This window comes from Homarus americanus, unplaced genomic scaffold (genome assembly GCF_018991925.1).
Source record: "Homarus americanus isolate GMGI-L3 unplaced genomic scaffold, GMGI_Hamer_2.0 scaffold24922, whole genome shotgun sequence".
Lineage (NCBI taxonomy): Eukaryota > Metazoa > Arthropoda > Malacostraca > Decapoda > Nephropidae > Homarus > Homarus americanus.
In genome coordinates, this window is record NW_024722610.1 from 600,779 (window position 1) to 622,011 (window position 21,233).

At 38.6% G+C, this 21,233-nt stretch overlaps 1 protein-coding gene across 2 annotated transcripts in view; it reads right to left on the reverse strand.

The window, feature by feature from the left end:
* Nucleotides 1–321: 321 nt before the first annotated feature.
* LOC121862858 (PMS1 protein homolog 1-like) overlaps nucleotides 322–21,233 on the reverse strand; it is a 35,316-nt gene continuing 14,404 nt past the window's right edge. For both annotated transcript variants that reach the window (XM_042361196.1, XM_042361195.1), the window contains exons 11-16: nucleotides 17,473–17,614; nucleotides 12,515–12,598; nucleotides 11,954–12,304; nucleotides 9,761–9,888; nucleotides 4,391–4,557; nucleotides 322–1,218 (exon numbers count right to left, since the gene is read on the reverse strand). In XM_042361196.1, the coding sequence (XP_042217130.1) occupies nucleotides 991–1,218; nucleotides 4,391–4,557; nucleotides 9,761–9,888; nucleotides 11,954–12,304; nucleotides 12,515–12,598; nucleotides 17,473–17,614 (1,100 nt within the window). In that variant the 3' untranslated portion in view covers nucleotides 322–990. The remainder of the gene's footprint in view (nucleotides 1,219–4,390; nucleotides 4,558–9,760; nucleotides 9,889–11,953; nucleotides 12,305–12,514; nucleotides 12,599–17,472; nucleotides 17,615–21,233) is intronic.

The window sequence follows — 21,233 nt, forward strand, 5'->3', positions numbered from 1 at the left end:
GAAAAAATGACATTTATACCCAAAAATGCAGGAAATTGGTATAAATCAATGTCTGGTATATGGCAAATAAATTATATCAATTTGGTTACTAAACAGCAAATTTAGATATGTATTACATATTCAGATAATATCAAACAAAATAGTACAAAAATAAGCTATATTGCATTCAAGAAATACTCCTATACCTCAATACATAATATGTCCGCATGTCGTCTCATTTGGGGAAGTTTTTTCAAGGCCGTGGGATATCCCCGCTTGTCGCATTTAATTAATATAATATTTTGGGCGGGTTTACCCGCATGTCGCATCCAAAGGGTTAAAGGCATGGGAGCATCTACAAGGCCGTGAAGGATGAGACCCAACATTGGAGCTGGTGTCATCCATGCCTTGCAGTTTAATGCTGTCATAGCAACAGGTGGTGCTTACACCAAATACTGACAAAATAAAAGAGACTATCATATCACATTTTCATTTCCTATATTCTGGTATTCATACCTTACACATATTTAGGATGCCATATGATATGCTTATCGATACCATGAGTGATAAGATATTACGTGATGGTACTGATTAACGAAGGTGAAGCTATTTATGGCATTACAAACATATCTATTAAGAGTACGACAGGTGGTGTTGCTACAAATCAACCTATGGTACCCTCATGAATACAGAGCTACCAACATGTGGGCAAACATCATTAAGTTTCAACTAGAAGTGATTTCAATTAATATTAGACTTACAAGTCTATCAACCACAGTCTTATAGATATGAAATGGCTTCACACACTCATCCTGTCACTATATGTAACCTTCAGGCACTCGTGTCCTAAACGGTATGAGTCAAGAAGGCAAGCATGAACTCCGCATGCTTCCCTGTTGACCGCTGTAAATACTTTTGCATTTTGCCTTGACCAGGATGCAAGGGGGTGTCCAATAAACAGGATGCAATGGTGGGCCCAATAAACTAGCCCCCTCAGAGGGCAAATCTGAATCAAGTCTGAGATTCATCAAGCACCTGAGACTGAGACTGGGGAAGGTCATTTAACGAGTACACTGGTGTCAAGATAGGTTTGCCATGGATGCATTTCTGCTGTTCCTCTGTAATACCATCATTGCCTACCAGATGTTGTTGGATGCTGTACCACTTTTCCAGCTTTTCAAGTACATCTTCACTTCTTATTATGCTTGGACTTGAACGAATCATTCTGACTGCTTCTCCCTGTCAAGAATAAACATGCACTGTACTAGAAATAATCTTTTCATGTCTTGTCTATTTACAGAAACTACCACTACTTAGGAGAGATTTATTATTCAGAATAACACAGTACTAATGGTGGGACAACTCATGGCAGTCAGAAAGGTACAGTTGCCTCAAAGAGTTCCTTTACCGCATTCTTATTTTTATAAGGAAGAATAAGGCTTTTACAAATAAAACGTATACTATATGAGGAAATTTGTGTAATTCATGATTATCACACAATGGTTCATATAGTATTGAAACCCCCAGGAATCATATGTTTTTGCATCTCAAACATCACCACATTTTCATTTTTTATTCATTTTCTTTTCCGGGGATAAACCTACCTGGACACAGGTCACCAACCCACAACGATGCCTAGGGGGCGAAAAAATAAGAATAGAAAGAAATTAAAAATCGAAAAGGAAAAGGTTATATTAATCTACACCGGGAAGATGCCGGAAAACCAGCTTTTTAAAGTGAGACAGATTGTATGAGTACGGAAACACAGAAGAGGGCAGAGCATTCCACAGTTTGGCTGTGTGAGGAAAGAAGGATGCACTACAACAGGTTATTCTAGTGTGATCGACATCCACAGAGAAACGGTGGGCACCGCGGGCAAGTCATGTGTCACGAGTGAAGAGTAGAATCATCAGTGTAAGAAAGGATAGAATTAGTTGCAGAGTGAAGTAAATCATTGATGAGGGAAGTTTAGAAAGCAAAGACTCGTGCCATACCCTGTCAAATGCTTTGGAGATGTCGAGGGCCACAACGTAAGTTTCCCCATAATCCCCCAGAGAGGATGACCAAAGATGGGCACAGTAGAAGAGCAGATCACCAGGGGATCTCGCCTGGCGAAAGCCATACTGGTGATCAGACAAAAGAGAATGGCGTTCAAGGTGAAGGAGAAAATGGAAGTTCAAGATAGTTTCGAAAATCTTAGAGAGGGATGAAGTTAGGGCAATGGGGCGATAGTTAGAGGGATTAGAATGGTCACCCTTCTTTGGGATGGGCCGAACCAAGGCATGCTTCCAAGAAGGTAAAGTTTGGGTTTTAAGTCAAAGGCGAAAGAGGCGAGCAAGCACAGGGGCCAGAGTTTCAGCATACTCCCTCAGAACACGAGGGGTATTCCGTCCGGTCCATGCACCTTACTCACATCCAACCTGGATAACACACCAGCAACACTATGAGTGGAGATTATAGGAAAGTGCATAGGTTCAGTAGGAGGAGCAGGGGTAGAGTTGGAATTGTCTACAGTGGAGTTAGAGGAGAATAAGGTGCCAAAGAGATTGACTTTTTCAGGGGGAGAATTGGCTATAGAGTTATCAGGTCAAAAGAGAGAAGGTAAAGAAGGAGTGCAGAAGTTATTACAGATGTTTTTGGTCCAGGAACAGAAGGATTTACTAGAGGAAGAATTAGTCAGGACAGCGATCTTTCTTTTTATAAAATTCCACTTGGCCCTACGAAGAATAGCTTTACAACGATTCCTAGAAGAATGAAAGAAGAGTGGGTAATAGGAGGAGATAGTTTCATAGCTTGATATGCCCTATCTCTCTCCCTGCATGCAAGAGAGCAGGAGAGATTAAACCATAATTGTTAAGTGAAAATTTTGGTATAAGATGAGATAAATGCACTCATACCACCCTGTATAATCCCAACAATGCTGTCAGCACACACTGAGGCATCCCGAGTGGAAAAGCACCATTCATCCCAAGGAAAGTCGGTGAAGAATTCTCGCAAGGATTGCCAGTTTGCACTCCGATATAGCCATAGTCGACGTTTAGAGGGGGGCGGAGGAGGTGGTCGTGCCCAGTTTGATTTAATAGAAATAAGATTGTGATCAGAAGACCCTAATGGGGGGCAGAAATTGAGTATGAATAGTGTGAGGGGTTAGAGGTAAAACAAAGATCAAGAATGTTAGCAAGTTGATCGTGTCAATCAGGAATGTGTGTAGGTGTTTGATAATTTGTTCCAAATCATTAAGTAAGGAAAAATAGAGTGCCTCAGCTCCACCTGGGTCATCCTTGCAGAGCCAAGCCACATTGAAATCCCCTAGGTAGAGGATATCAGTGTTGGGGTGTGTGAATAACGACGACTCATGGCAAGAAGTGAGATAGTCAAAGAGTTCCAAATAGTTAGTAGAGTTGGGAGAACAGTAAAGGAAACAAAGAAAAATAGTCATAGTTGGTAGAGATATTTTGAGCCAGATGACATCATAAACAGAAGATTCAAGATCAGAGAGTTGAGCTTTAGGTGTACGTATGTTGCAGTACGCGCATACAACTCTCTTAGAACGGAAAGAGGTATAAAGGTTGTAGTTGAAGACTTGAAAAGGTTTGGGTGAAGCTGCTTTGGTCAGTTCAAGTTCAGAAAGTAGTAAGAGGTCGAGGGAAGAGGTTAATAGATGGTGCTCCACAGAAGGAAAATTGGATCTCAGGCAACAAATGTTGGAAAAATGAAGTGTGAAAAAAACTGATCCCCCAGCAATCGCGGTGGCGTCAGTGGAGGCCCCAGTAGTTTGATGATGATCAGGTCGGCCCTGGGGTCCACAACCTTCCCGACCAGTGGGACCCATCCGAGAAGGCCCCGCTTCAATATTAATATCAACTGACATAGGAGAATAGAATAGAATGAATAGAACAGATCAAGAATGAGTATGGTTATATTTGTTGTGTTGTCAATAGTGAGAGAGACCCTGCAATTGTGTATAAATGTGGCAGAAAGACAGATCAGCAACCTGGGACTTGGTCACAATTTTCGTGATGCCATATGGTAGCAGGGTCTACCATTAGACAACACATTATGCTTCCAATATCTTCCCAGGCGGTAGTACCTCCCTGTTTGGTAGCTACCTACTACCTACATGGGATAAAGGAACTTGTGAGGCAACTATACATGCTGTGCTGAACACTAAAAATCACAGATGCTTTAAATATACCCATAACTGGCATTCAAACCAATGGTTCATCCACCAAGTATCGTAGGAAAACAATCAGGTTAAGGATATGACCAAGTGTGTGTCGTCTGTCACTTTTACACTTATGTTGAACCAATCTTTCCTACTCTTCTTCATCACACTAAATTAGGAAGTGAAAAAGGTTATGAGACAGATAGACCAGTCACTAAACATTCTGGGCAAACTGCTGATTCTTACCTTTATCCAATATTGGAATTTCAACGGACGTGTTTGTTTGATGGTGGAAGAAGGATGTGTGGCCAATACGGCCAATAGTTCTTTGAGATCATTGATACCATAAAAACCAATTGCATCAGTCATCCCAATAATCTCCCCGTGAGATATCTGGTTGTTGTTACTGGAACCTGCAATATAATAGGACACGAATTATTATAAACAAACGTATTTAACTTTTCAGAATAGAGAAATGGAGGACTGTGAAAGTTAGTTGAAAGTTTGACACTAATACTGTTTTCATCTCTTATCATGTAAAGTTCACATTGTCAATCTTTTCCAAATTAACCCCTAGTGCATCAGTTCCCCTGTGTGCTAAATAAAATTGTCTGGTGTTAACCAAATAAAATATTAAAAATGACATCCCCCAAAGTGAAGTGGTTGAAGAGAATAATCAATTCTTTCCATAACTGTATTACCTTCCTTGTTTTACTGGTCATTTTTTTCTACATCTGAGAATGTTATTTACAGTAATTGGTACACGTGGCAACAGCCAGTCGCCCCCTCCACCTCCAGAATGTTTACATATAAAGTATCATTTCTTGTACTTATTAGTTCTAGTTAGGCCTATATCAAATCTGATTAGGCCACTGTACAGTATCCCCATTAAAGACAATAAGTATATACAGTATTTTAATAATAAAAAAGTTAATATATACAGGTACTCCTCGACTTACGACATATTCGACCTACGACCACCCGAACATACGACCGTCTCAGTCGTACCAAAATTTTGTCAAATTACATATTTTTTTGTCCCACCGTTAGTGATTGCGCTGTGTACTGACAAAATTTTTGTTTGTAATTCACTTTAAAATGGCTGGCAAGCTTAAAAGTGAGAGTTCTGTGGTGCTCAGAAGAAAAAGAGACACCCATATTAGATTTTCTATGTATTATTTAAGCATTTTCGACTTACAACCAATTCGAGGTAGTACACACTTACAATGTTCAATAACTAAAATGACTCAAATCGCTAATTTTGGGGCAAAATAAGCAAAAGCTCACTAAATTAACTCTATAACCTTACCCATGCTAACCATAACTTTCCACATAAGCTATAACTATGGTCACATTTCAACCAATCGTGTAAGCAATAACATCGCATGCGAGACCCATGTAAAATGATACCTCACTGTAAGTACTGCATTGTCTATAAAATTCTGCACTCAAACACCGTCTTAAGTTGACTGGTAATCATTCATAGTTTAAGCCTTCTGCTTAAACTTGACCTTTCAGAGACCTAAGCCCTCCACTATGGGGATGCCACTTTTAATATTTTATTGGACTCATGTCAGATGATTTTCTACACAAGTGGTTACCGGTAATTTTTATATATATATATTTTTTTTTGAGGGGGGGGGCAGGGGTTGTCAGACAATTTTATTCAGCACAGAGGGGATCCCATATACAAGTGGTTAACTTGGTGTTTTGCACTACTACATATATAATGTTTCGTCAATACACTAACAAGCAACTGAGGGAAGTGCTGTAATCGTCCAACAAATGGCACACTGTGTAGTGCGAATGATGGGGGATGGGGACCAAAGGGGGATGGGGCCAGAGGGGGGGGGAAGAGGGGGAGGGCTGAGGGAAGGGACTTTTGTTCACCATAGTACATACCAGTGTAGTATTTAGAGGGCTTAAATAAAGTTTTTTCTATTTCATTTATTTTTGGTCTCTAATTTTTGGTACACTATAATATTAAAGACAGGGCATTAAAGTCAGTTATTCGCAAAATTTTACCTTCGCGGGTGTCCCAAAAATCTATTCCTCATAAATGTCGAGGTACTGTATTAGTGTGTATGAGGTCCTAAACACGAAGTTATGCTCCAGGAAAGGAAAATTTTTAAAATATATATACCTGTACCATAACATTCGTACAGTATTTACAGAGGATTAATAAAGTTTGGCTTGCCAAATTACCTGTAATATTTGTGCTATTTCATTTAGTTGTTTGGTAGATACACTAAAAAAAAAAAAAAAAAAAAAGCCAACTTTGCAGCAGGTAGCTGGCCAGCCGCACAGACTGTGATTGGAAAAATTAACTTTGCTTACTGATGTACATAAGTATTTATGGCACTTTATGCAGCTACTCAATTTTGGTATTTTAAAACATACAAGCATGAAAACAGTATGCTTGAATTTATTATAAATAAAAAAATTCCAAGTGTGTCAAACGCCATAAATATTTGTAAGCAGGGTAATTGGCCACATGTTACCCAGCCACAGAGCTCATCAACTTAGCCAGCCAAGACATTAACACCACCACTCAGCACCCCTGACAAACACACATTTATTGAGTTATACAGTCGGCCCTTAACATACGCGGGTTTAGCATACACGGATTGCCCCGCCGGAGGAATATTCTGTACATTGAAGTAATTGAAGTACATTCAAATCGCGCGCCATTCAACTCGCGCGCGGCACCGAACACGGGACACCGCCTGCTCCCGCAACCTCACACACACACACACGCATAGCTCTCCCTCACTCAAGTCAGTCTCACTGTAACCACGCTTGTGTTGACATCAGCATTGTAGTTGCAAAAATATTACATTTCTGTGAATGTATTATATCAAGCACAGTATGAATAGAATATCACTAATATAAGAGTATTTTAACCGAAAACTACTAAAAAAACGAGATTAGGTTAGGTAAAGTCTTTTGTTTTCGTCATGTATTTTATCCTATTTTACATAGAAATACATCACGTTTCAGCAAAACTACTATTTATTTCTGAGAATATATTCATTCAGGCACAGTTTAGGTAAAATATACATGTGCTGTAACATTTTTTTAATTGAAAACGATTCGAAAAACACGTACCCTCTAGCCCTGTTCAAGGAGAAGACTGGGAGGAGCTGTTTGGTGCTTAAGACGATGACAAGGAAAATGATTTTGATGGATTTTAATGAAAATATTCAGAAAGACCCTGGCACTGTCAAGGAAAGTGGCTGCTGAAGGCTTCCAGGACATGGCAGAGGACGAGATTAGGGAGCTAATTGAAGAGCATGACACTGAGCTGACCGAGGAGGATCTACAGGAGTTAGTAGACTAAGGCAAGGAAGAGGAAGAGGAAGCAAAAGGGAAAGAGGATAAGGAAGAGGAAGAGCACCAAGAAATAATGTTGGAGAAGTTGGGGGAGATGACCAGGAATATTGAGGCACTGAAAAACCTGTCCTATAGTATGGACCCCTCCATGGTGCGTGCCCTGAAATTCATGTGAGGGATGGATGACGTTTTTGCTCCATACAAAAACATCATGGAAGAAATGAAAGAAAGAGACGACAACTCCTCATCACCATGTTCTTTGATCACCGAAGGAGAGATTTAACACCATCAATCACTGGCGGCAGTGAGGAAGCAGCTGAATCCACCGTCGCCCCCACTTCACCACCCGTTATGAAATTCAGTGACGATGAGCCCGATGACCCCCGTCCTGTTGCCGAGGATAGGTACGGTACAGTGAAGTGAAATTTTTATCTCTTTTTTTTAATAGCTTTTCTTGCCATGTTTATTGTTTGTAAAAATGCACAGCACAGTACAGTTCAGTACTGTACATAGGAAGTGGAGGTGCAGTTATTCACAAAACATTTGTGTTTGTTGTTGGCAGTAGTGACGGTGAGGAGGGGGAGGAGGCGGAGGAGGGAGCGAGTTGGGAGGAGTGGTGACCTTGGACGCGGGAGCAGGGACGAGTGGAGATGCCAGCCAGTACATTACGGGTGTATTAATTGTTTTTATAGCTATTTTTGCATTTTAATATTAAATACTGTACATTACGTTTCAACAAAACTACCATTTATTTCCGAGAACATGGAAATGTAATATTTTTGCTGAAATGATGTACGTATTACAGTGGAAAGTGGGATAAAATTGTGACGAAAGCAATGACTCTCTTTCTTTCGTTCAAAAGATGTTGCCGTAATAGCTTTTCGAATGATTTTCAGTTGTGGGATTATAAGGCTAATGATAGGATAGAATATTATTGTAATACAGTACGAGTACAACAGTTTTTTAACTGAAAACCATTCGAAAAGCGATTACGGTAAAATCTTTTGAATAACGGAAGAAAGCGAAAGTCATTGTTTTCGTCATGATTTTATCCCACTTTCCACAGTAATATGTACGTCATTCCAGCAAAAATATTATATTTCCATATTTATTTCTGAGAATACGTATATTCACTCAGTCACAGTTAAGGTAAAATATACTTGTGATGTAATATTTTAATGAAAATACGGTATCGTAGTTTTCTTTTGTTTCAAATTTAATTAACAAAGATTGATGTTTCAAATGTAATGAACAAAAATTTATGTACAGTATCTATAAATACACTTTAATAAATGAATACATTATGTTTTACATCGTCCTGTGCTACCATACCATGGATTTGGCTACTTTGGGCTTGCTATGATGACGCAAGAGATCTGCCCTGGCAACTGTACCAACACTCACAGCTGGTGGTGCGTTGGTGCATCGTTTCCATTGTTTACTGGTAGTTACTGGTTAATATTTTTCAACCTAACGAAACTATTACCCTTTTAGAGGACGACCCCCAATTTTTTGCCATATAATTTGGTCTTAAAAACTCGAACTACACACAGGTATATACGGTAAATAAGGACATGGGGGGCCAGGTTTTTTTTGGGGGGAGGGGGGGCAGCACATATACGTGGATTTTTAACATCCACGGGTATCTCTGTTACGTAACCCCCGCGTATGTTAAGGGCCGACTGTATGCTTGAAAGGTATTATAGTTAGCCACTAAACAAGCAGGAATAGAACGATAGTGTTGGTAATAGACAACCCTTGCATAGAGTTTTGTTAGACGCCCGTTATATAATTTTTTTTCTCCTGCAGGGACTCCAACCATGTTTATGGCTTAACTGTGCAAGTGAACCACGCCCCAAGCACGGTAAAATGATATTCTACTGTATTCCTCATACAAGATGCTTTTCCTTGACTGGTTGGTCATACCACCAGCACTTTCAATTCCAGGTTTTTACATAAATCATGAAATCAGGAGAGAAAAAAAGTGCTGAACACAAGAGAGTTACGACACAAAAGGCAAAAGGAATTTGAAACTGACATAGGCAGGCGCCGGTTGGTGTAGTGTCAACCTGCACAGAACTTATGAATAATATTTTTTATTCTATTCTTACTTATAAACTAAGTACAGTATGTAAAAATTTATGTAAAAAAAAAATACGCCCAAGACAAAGAGCACTATAACAAAACAGCGTTGTAAGAGGCAGCACTATACGAGGTATAACTGTAGAGTACTATAAATATAAAGCATAGAACACCAATAATAACCTTAAACCTACAACTCACCTGGATAGAGAGCTATGTTGAAGCCACTGAACGTAAGTCTGTTATCAACGACTGTGTAAAAATTGTGGTTGGGTACCTGTTCTCGCCGGAGTTTTAGAAGTACATTCCAGTTCTTTTCTCCGAGTGTGCTGTGGATAAAAAAAATCAAAACTACAGGACCAGTAATGATAAGTAACTCTGTAATACATCTTTCAATCTATATTTATTAAGAGAAAATTCTAAATAAAAATGGTGTCTCATGTATCTCTCAGTGACACACATACCCTATCATTCACCATCATCAGAGACAACTGCTCAACTCTCCACTGGTATCTAAATTTTTGGAATTCTCTCCTGGTAAACACAGCAGCCCAGGACCCCAGCTTCCACTCTACCAACCACTTACTTCCTTCCTTCACAGTAACACACCTTCCACCCACTTTTACATTTTATCTACTCTGAAGAACATTTTTCTTGCCAGAATTTTGTCTCATCTGCTTGTCTCCCATATGCAGTGGTGGGGACGGTTCCGCTAACCGCTAATTAGTGAAGCTAACTTTCTCGTTAGCGGATTAGCGTTTTTGCTAACTTTGGGAACCATTAGCAGACCAATTAGCTTCCGCTAAATTTAGTTCCTCTAACTTTAAGTCCGCTAACAAAATTTATGTACATGTTTGTTCCTGTCTGTTCTAAGCGTGTGACGCCGCGACGCGTTTCTCCAACAGCCAGTCAGGCACGCTTGGCTGACTGCGTGTTAGTACGTGCAAACATATCTTGAGGGCCAAGAGAGCCACCCTGTCAGATGGCAACTTTGAGAGGCTGATGTTTATGAAGGGCAACCAGCATCACGTCGAGGCGATGGAGAAGGCCCAGCCACTGCAGCCGGAGTGAATGGAATTTTCGATTATTAAAGTTTAATACTTTTTTTTTACAATAAATAAAGACTGTCAATGTATGTTGAAAGAATCATAGAATGTAATTGTAAACTAATGTATACAGTAATTTTATTTCTCATTTATTTGTTAATTTAATTAGGTTTTTTTTTTCAACATATTTGGTTATGCTAAGTTCATAACCAGGATGTCATCCAAGGTGTGCGCCAAACAAAATTTTCTAAAAACTTACTTTTCATTAAAGTTTAGAGTTTTCTGTTTATTAACATGACTAAGACCAACAATAAGTTATATAAAAATGCACTGGTACAATGAGTAAGACCAACAATAAGTTATATAAAAATGCACTGATATAATGTGTATGTGGTTGGTATTGCACATTTACATGAATAATGAATAAGGCCGATAGGCTGTATGAGAATGCAAATTAATTATTTGTGAAATTGTGTACAGTGTACACCTTGATAAGTTGATCATCATCTGATCTTAGCATGATGCTATTTGCTACCTATGCTATACAGTACTATAGTTTTGGGATTCGTTTAATACTTTCTGTCTTTTCGTACAGTAAATAAAGATTATAAAGTGTATGTTGAAACTTGAATGTAAACTAATGTTTAATTTCATTTGGTCATTTAATTATTTGTGTACACCTTGATCATCATCTGATCTTGGCATGCTGTACCTTTTTGGAAAGCTCTATGTCTAAGCTACAAGACAACATATGAAAATTTCAGCTCTCTAGGTCTGTTTTTAAGGGTTTTAGAGCCCAAAAAAATAAAGAAGCTAAATTCATATAATAAAAGTTAGCGGTTAGCGTTAGCTTCCGCTAATTTTTTTTAGTTGTTTAGCGGTTTAGCGTAAGCGAAGTTAACTTTTTAGTTAGCGGATTAGCGGTTAGCGAAGCTAACTTTTCGTTTAGCTGTGCCCACCACTGCCCATATGCTAACTGAGCCACATAACCCTAAACTATTTCACTGGTCCACTCTAATGACAGCTGGACAACTGCTAACATCACATAATTTGTCAGGAACTTGGTACTTAACTATAATTTCTTCCTATACAAACAGTGTACCCATGAACATAAGATAAAGATCTAGATACACTTGTTTTAGTATCCTCAATTAAAATAAATTGAAAAACAAATTTAAAAACCCATGCTTCCTTTTCATCCCTCTCTCTCTCTCACATTACACTGCATGCTTCAGATGTGAAACAAAGTAAGATTATTCAATATCACTGCATAAAATTTTGCTATTAAATTATTTGACACTATTTTTCCCTCAATTTAGTATTGATTACACACCACCAACCACCTTACCAAGCATTAAATGGTAATGAGTCTTTAAGGTCTTTCACAGGAAGACGAAAAGTATTTTGAAGGCCGTCTAGAAGAACAGTCTCGTGCAGTCTGTATGTGTTGAGGGCCATGATACTCCCATCTTGTACACACAGCCAACCACCAGAATCAGCCAGTCGACCAAGTAATCTCATGGTGCTGTCTGAATGTGAATCGTTGTCTTTCTGCCCAACAATAATCTTCTTCACCTCCTCCAGTGTAACAATAATTTCCTTACTGCGGTCCTTCCACGGCCTTCTTGACTCCAGCTGCCTCTTCAGGACACTCTTACCATTAGTCTTGGTCATCTGGGGAGTCAAGGGAGCAAGGTACCTAAAATAATACCAATGAAAAATTAAATATACATATATATATATACTGCCTTCATTATGTGTCCAACTTCTTCCACTTTCAAACCAGATTAGTGAAACAGATTTTTCCAATCACTTCAGCATAGTTTGTAACGACTTTCTCGAGATCAGTTGAATTTTGTAGCACAGAAAAGAATAATGAATTTTCCAGTGACTATTACTAAGATCTTACCTGTCTAATGATCCCTTTGTCATACTTCTTACATTTGAAGGTGAATTCAAAGAGGTGTTTAGTCCTTTACTTTCCCGAATCCTCCTGGAAATATGAAAGAAATTACCTGTATAGTCTTAATAGTGGGGCAGCATAGCAAATCTATTGTGCATTTTGTGATAAATGTACCAAATTTGGCACACTTCTTGACTTTTAGATAATGAACAAATCTGGAAAAGGTGCCACTTCATATTTTGCCCCCGATAGCCGTGGCAGGCATTTTCCAAAATGGCGGTCAGAAAACTATCGCGGCATCCAGAAAAAGTCACTTCAAGACATATTGTGGGACTAAAATAGGTGCAGTTGACATTCTAAGGTGTAAAAGACAAGGACAAAGGAGATAAACCAAAATTAAACATGGTTTTATTATGTCATTGGTGAATACAGCCTGTGAATCTGCAAGTACAGCGAGTTGTGGAGCAGTATTCATCAATCTAGGAAGTCAATGATGGGGGCACAGTCCTTCACACACACACACACACCGTACTGTGCATTCAAGTGCAGCCTTTTTGCAGTTGCAGCCCTTCACACATCCCTTCTTGCATCTGCACGAGACTAGCTCATAACAGGTGTGGGCAACCTCCGGTAATGTCGTCCAAAACTGTGTGGACAAGCCTTCTGCATTCTTCGTTCAGCCCCAGCTGGTTGGCGGAGGCAGCTGTGGTGATGGTACCAGGGTTTGGCCCCAGACATGACCCCACTGGTAAGCTGCCCTTTTGACATGCTCCTCTAAGGCTGCCTTTGTTGGTGGGATCAGCTGCACATTATTCTTTTTGGCGAATAGCTTCCTTCTCGTCTTGTTGATGTCCATGCATGAGCTGGTTCTGTCATACAGGAGGATAATGAACCTCTCCATGATGTGCATGACATCCTCTGGTATGACTTTTGATGCAGCAGAAAGCCTCAGCAGTGCCTCTGTCAGATCCGGGTAGACAGCCCATATTGCCCAGGCAGTCTTTTTACCATGACCAGAAAAAATGAACACAGTGTCACACCATATCAGGGCATGGAACATAGGCGATGCCCGTGCCTTCTCTGGTCCCAGACATGCTGCCATTTTGTGGGCTGCGAGATAGCGGAAACTTTTGCCAGTGCCAAATGCCAACCACAGTTCATCTTCTTCACGCATCCCTTGGACCACTGAGACAGCCAAAACCACGACATCTGTGTCCACAGTCTGGATCAGTATCTTATGGTGGTCATGCTGGGCTGCAAAGGATGCATGCAGCAACATGCGACTGTCTGCTTCTTCGTAATTGCATGGGACGATCGATGCCAGTTAAGGGGGCACTGGCTTGCTAAGGACTGCCTGTCCATCAGTGATGACAAGCTGCTTGTCTTCTTTGTCAAACCACGTGAGGAGGGCGTCTGACAGGAACTTGAACAGCTCCATCTTGCTGCTGTCCACCCTGAGGAAGTTCTGCCAGTTTCCTGGTATGGTAGCTGAATCCACCACACATTTGCGGACTCCTTGTCCACGTTTTGCTCTCGCTGTACATTTCAGTGATCAGCAACATGCCTGTCAAACACCAGGGTGCTTTTTTTCAAATTATGCCATATCCCTTAGGTGAACAGAGACCCACCTTGCATAGTTAGCGCGGTCTAGGTCATGGAACCATGGGGCCAGTCCCGTCAGTGCATCAAGGTACATGGTGAACGAGGATTGGCCCAGAGAACGCACATACACCAGTACCAACAGCTCAGTTTTAGCACTGTTACCCAGTACTGGAACAGGGGTGTTTTCTTCTCTCTTCTTGCACCAGGCATTGAACTTGGGCAGATAATCAGTATGGTCAACTTCTCACAAGCAGAAGCGATCATGACGTTTCTGTAGAATATACAGTGCCGCAGCAGTAATTTGGCGAGCCCTCTTTCTGCAGGTGACGTGGGCTGCTCGCAGAAAGGAAACAGCCAATCCTAGTGTCGCAATCTCGGCTTGAACTAGTGCCTCCACCCAGCCACTGCCTTCTAGCCAGTCCCCCAGCATCTTCAGAGCTGCCATCTTGATGTGCAGCCCCCAAACATAATCAACTGTTTGTCTTCACCATAACACTCCGGTCATGTTCATTGAATTTGCTTGGCCAAGACATACAAGGGCTGATCGAGGGTGACTACTGGTGCCTGTCCAGGGTTCAGGTGCTCAACAGCATTCTTTATGACATCAATGGAGTGCCGGATCATGGCCACTGTGTGAGCACTCTCCACAAAAAGTGGGGCGACGTGGGGCAGATGACTCGAACATACTGTTTAACTTTAATTAGACTAATTACTCGATTATTTCTATATGAATATAATAAAATAATTCACTTAGTAGTTTTAGTTATTTTGCAGTGAATTAAACTCCACTACCAACATACAGTCACACCCAGGAGGGCAATTAAGTATAATATCAGTAATTGTTGGTGGCCATTTTGGATAATGGCTGCGGCTACTGTCTGCAACTAAATCTGCGGTGGCACCATATCTGTTCACTATATTCAAGTCAATGATAATTATACAAGTGTGGAAATTATTTTGTATATTTCCACCTAAGATTACTGTACGGTATTGTAATTTCTAAATATTACCTTGGCATTTATGTGTAATTGATTTTATCCATTATTCACTTGCATAAAAATATAATAACGGTGTTGGCCATCGGATGATTTCACAGAGTTGGGACGAGACCACATGTTCTACTAAATCCCTTTAATCCCAGTGAATTAGTTTATATAAATAAACTAATATTATATTAAATTGTATTGTAACATTAAATTTATGAAACAACAATGAGGCTGTCAAAGTAAAGAATAAACATAATGAGTGACGTGTCACATAATGACGTAAATTTTGGCAGAGAGCCGTTTGCTCAAGACAGAAGGCAGAGCTGTTTACCCCACCATCATTACAAGATGTACTAGAAAAGTCAACTCAGTCTAGCTGAAATTATGTTACCATAAGAGAAAAGTCAAGATAGATACAATTCAACACTGGCTGAGCCTCAGTAGAACCTCATAAAGGATTCATAAACCCATCCTGTGAATTCAGCTAAGTATCTAACAGTCTGTAGGAGAACCGTATTTTTTGTTGGAGAGGGGCGAGGAGGTGAGCCTCCATTAATAAATTTAAATAGTAAATTAAACAGAGTGACGAGCAAAATTTATGACAACAAGTACCATATATAGTCCTGTACTCATGTATAAACAGCTCTCATGTATAGTTCGACCCCTGATTTTTCGGTAAAAAAATCTTGTGTTTTACCTACAGCATTTCTTGTATAATTCAACCCTAGTTTGTGAGAAATATTAGGTATAATCCTAGACATAATTTGTAGCAAGACACCAGATTAACCCTTAGGCCTCGGGTGACATTCCAGAACGTCCGCCTATTTTCCCGCCATTCTTTGTATTATTATTTTTGGAAAAATTGATTGTTTTCTCGATTTAACTCTGCGGGGTGGGGGGTTAACTGCCAACAGCACCCTAACCCGGGGCTTAAGAGTTAACACCACCACAACAGCTGAAGCTATGAACAGTGTTACCATCTCTGAAAATGAATTCCCTTCAGTTACAAACTCATATGAGGAATAAGATACTGTATACCAGTGAATGTGAGGAATAAATAAATACAAATCATATTAAAAAAATAAATAAAAATACTCTATTCCCATTTGGCTGCTGAATGACAAAATTTGTCAATAATTTCACTAACCACAGGAACAGCTGGGGTCCCCCGCCCCCTTCCCGTTTAGCGTGAACTCTTAACACACGAAGAGTGTTTATTCCCTTTTATGTTTTCACCTTATGATATATATATATTTTTTTTTTTGCATATTCTGTAAGTAAGATAAGTAAGGTTGTGTGTGCATGTAACAGTAAAAAAGAAAAAGAAATAAAAAATACATACAGTATATGAGGAACCCCGCATAGTATGGGTTATTCGTTCCAAAATTTGAAACTGAGAAAACGGCGCTTAAAGTTTTTCCAACTTCAAACATGCATAACTTCGTTGTTTTTTGAGATACAGCATCAATTTTTGAGGCATTTTGAAGCTAAAGGACTGTACTAGCATCATGAAGTAATGTACTGTGTTGTTGCAATGTTGACTTGAAGCACCAAAACTCCCAGCTGCTTATAGTTTTTTACTTTAATCGATATCAGAGTGTAGATCCCGACACAACAAAGGAGAACTGAGGGAGAGGGAGAGGGATTCCGCCTCATCGGCTGGAGGGGCCGTGACGTAGATAGCAGACGCTCACTGTCGTTGGCTGAGATGGGGGAGAAAGCTGTAGGCTGACTGCTGTGATTGGCCACCCGCTCCTCTTACCCACTCACTGATGGGATGAGAACACCTGACAACACGAAAGCCAAGCCCATAATTTCCTGTATGCCATAAATCAATGATCTACCCTATTTTCAAAGGGCTTTCAACCTTATGTACTGTACAGTGTATTAAGGAGATCTTATCAACTACCATTGTATAGAGCTAGGCCGAAAATAGTGCTTTCCAACAAAAAACAGGTTTCGCCCAGATGGTCTGAATGCACCTTATGATGCAGGACGCCTCATATCTACCCAAAATGACAAGTTGAAAAATAGTCGTAATATAGCAAACAACTAATGCCACCCGGTACACAAGAGTTAGAATATAATCTGGTATGTATGAAGCATTCAACAATAAAATAGAATAAGTTAAAATGAGAACATAGCCAAGAGAGCACTTGGAAGTCCTACATATAAAGCCCAGTGCCCACCCATTCTGCAAAATTGGCTTGGTGATAGGAAGGGCATCCAGCCATAAAAATTCTTATACTTTTGCCTGATGGTAACTGGGACACTATGCTATCATGTAACATGGATAACCAATGCAAGAATAGAAAATTACCCCAAAAGTGATGATGATGATGATAAAGATGATAATGATATGACAGAAGCACTCACTGGATTTGCTCCTGGTATTTCTCAGTCTCTGCCTTTGCCATTTCATTATAATAAATTTTGGTGTCAGCATCCACAACTTTCCACCTGGCAGCCAACTCTTGACCAATGAAGGCAAAGTCTTTTCCGGGGTATTCAGATAATACTGTAAATATACAAGGATATCACCACATGACAAATACAAGAATTACAAAAGGATTCTGGAATTTTTAAAAAATATATTACAGGTATACCTCGGTATATGAAAAGGTTAGGTTCCTGAAATACAATTCCTTAAGGCAATTTTCATATAGCAAATAAAAGAACTCATGGGAAAAATAGGGTTCAGTTCTCTGATAACAAGAAAACCCCAATACTGTACGTATTATAATCCAAAAACATGAAATTGGTTCATGAACAACAATAAAATCTACCAAATGATAAATGAATAATACAAAACTACCATAATTTACTACCCAACACATTAAAAACGTTAATAAAATACAATCTAGATGAAAATATGCAGGTAAAACTTTTAAAGAAAACCTAAATGAAATTATAACACAACCTTCATTTGCATAGACGCTGGCTGTGTCATGCGTGGTCTCAAGTCTCACTAAAGTAATGCAGCCTGGCTGGGGTCGCTGCCTTTGCTGACGCTTAGCAGCGCTCACCCCCCCCTGCTCTCACACACAAAGAATGTTTATTCCCTTTATGTTTTTGACTTATGATAGCCGTTTTGCACATTACTTATGTAGGATTGTGTGCACATGTAACTGAATAAAAAATAAATAAAAAATGGAGACAGTTAAGTTTGTCTAACCGAAATTACAAGTTGAAAAATAACCATAACATAACTCACACCTCAGCCAGGGGGATATGTATGCCCAAGCTCATTTCTGTGGGTGAGCAAATTGAAATCTAGCTGGAACTCAAATTTGTAAAAGCATGGTAAACTTTCATAACATTAAAAATAGGTGGTGATTTAGGAAATTCATATCAGCAAATTATCGTATCTTGAACGTTTGTATCGCGAGGGATACCTGTACAGTATTACAACAGCCTAACCAGAATTCATAAACAAACAACTTTTCTGATGATGCAATTTATCTCACAATCTCAGGCTTGTGTAAATACTGTACACTGACTGAACTGCTATACAGTACAGTACATTAGCTAAGACACCTTAGAAATATACGAAGAACCTGATCTCCTTACAACACCTTAAATTAACCCCTTCAATACAGGGCCACCACTTTTCATATTTGACCTGGCTAATGGCATACGACTTTACTCAGCACAGAGGTGACCCCGTACATAAGGGGTTAATCCAAAAATCGCGACCAGGTAAGGGGCATTGGTGAATCACTGGGCAGACACCAAATGGATGAGAAAGTGAAAATAAATAAAATTAAAAAAATAGAAAGCCATAATAATACAAATGGGATTAGCTGAAGATTAACCCCTTCTCAGCTTATTTAACCTATTGAATAAAAACACAATAAGTAACTGGGCATTGGGTTAGGTTAGGTTTGAGTAGCAATGGGGCGTTTAATATTAACCCTCTCACGCATGCAATAAGTAACTAGGTGCAATCTGAGCATCTTCATTCAATGATAAATTTATCACACAAGAATTTTTTTTTCCATAATTTATCACTGGCTTTGTTATTGTTTTGGCTTTAACATAAGCCATAAAATAAATGAACATAAGAAAAAACTACATTCTCTCTCTAAATAAAGTAAAAAAAAAGGGGGGAAGGGGGGTGTTCCCGACTCCATATCTCATACATTTTTTCACGAATCTATGAAATGTATCATAGTTATAGAAGCAGAATTTTATGAGCTTTCCAATGGTATCTTTCTCTTCCCTTTACATCTAAAAATTTGGGAAAAAATGCAAACAGCTAAAAACATACCAAAAAATCACAATAATCTTTTTTTTTAATTTCTTTTTGAACGTATGGGGCTTATTGTAATAATTTTAGGGCATTGTATAGCCTGTAGTGTTTAGAAGAGAAAGAGGTGTCTACCATTTTTATGTTTTTTATGTACAGTATACAACCATATTATGTGAATTACGCATATATTCAGTTACATACATAAATTTATATGTACTGTACCTCATATAGTATATAAACATACTGTATAGCCCATATATATATATATATATATATATATATATATATATATATATATATATATATATATATATATATATATATATATATATATATATATATATATATATATATATATATATATATATATATATAATGTACTGTCAGCCAAAGATCCAGCAACCCCACCCTTAGTCTCTTACTGGCAATGTTACCTGGCAATACTTGATAAAGTAAGGCTGTATGTAAAGGTGATTGTGATTGGTGGATCTATTTTCGGCTGCATTACTGTCAGGATAAATATTAAACAATCCAAAGGTAAAATTTTTATAATAATAAACTATTCATTGTTATTTAAGATCTTGGGAAGTTTCCAAATGTTCTTATATTTGCTTAGATAATGAAGAAAATTTTGTCTGAGAATCTTGTCGCAGTCCTCGTTCCCCGTTGAAGTTGAGTTGCCAATTCATTAATATAATTTCTACATTATTTAACCAAATATACAAATGTTTGGATACTTCTCATGATCTTAAATAAGAATGAATAGTTTATTATTATGAAAATTTTACCTTCGGATTGTTTAATATTTATCCTGACAGTAATGCAGTAATAGATCCACAAGTTATAAACCTCTTAAATGCCAGGTAAAATTGTGATAAGAGACTCAGGAGTGAATCTTTAACTGACTATAAATAAAGTCGATACTCTTGAGATACGGATACTTTCCAAGAGGTGACTGAATTCGCACTAAATCGAAGTGTTGTTTCAATGGAATAATTAAGTTTGGTACTTGAGAGAAACACAAAATACAAAAAAGACTGAGTCTACCCAGATGCACCTCAGCCCATCTCCAAGAATAAACAAAACGTTGTTCTTTGTAGTATTATATTAAAACAAACACTCATAAATCAACATAGCTAAAATTAAGGGATGCAAAATGGTCTCTTTACTGGCTGGGAAGATGGGGGGGAGGGGGGGGGTTCAGGTGATAGTGTTTGACAGTTGATGCCAAGGTCTAGTGCTTATTTATTTATCTGTCCTTAATAGTGACTAAGTTTTTCTCTTATAAAATGTCACTGAACTGACATGGGAGAATATAATTAACATTGCTGGAATTCTTATAAGAAAGTTATTAATTTGAATATAAACATGCTATAGCTCACATTACACATACAAATTTTAGTTCTAATTTAAGAATTTTATTACAAAGAGCAAAAGTTTTTTATCTCTTGGGCAAAATATATTACGTTTATATTCAAATTATTCGCTGCCTTGCAAGGATTTCAGGAATACAAATTATATTCTCATAACTTTAGTCTCTGACATTATATAAGATACAAACACCAAACCCTGGCTGAGAAGATGGGGGGAGGAGGGGGAAAGGATGGGGGAAGGAGGGGGAAGTGACAGTGAGATGTTTGACAGTTGGCACCAAAGGTCTAGTGAAGTATTTATTTGTTTATTTGTCCTTTAGCTTGAGTATGTTTTTTGCTTATAAAATGTCACATAAGTGACCGGAGAGAATACATATTTTACATTGCTGGAATTCTTTTAAGATAGGGATTAATTTGAATATAAACGTGCTATAGTTTGTACAAGACAAAAATTTTAGTAATCATTTAGTACTTTATTTTGAGTATGTGTACAGTACAGCATTGCCCTTAGG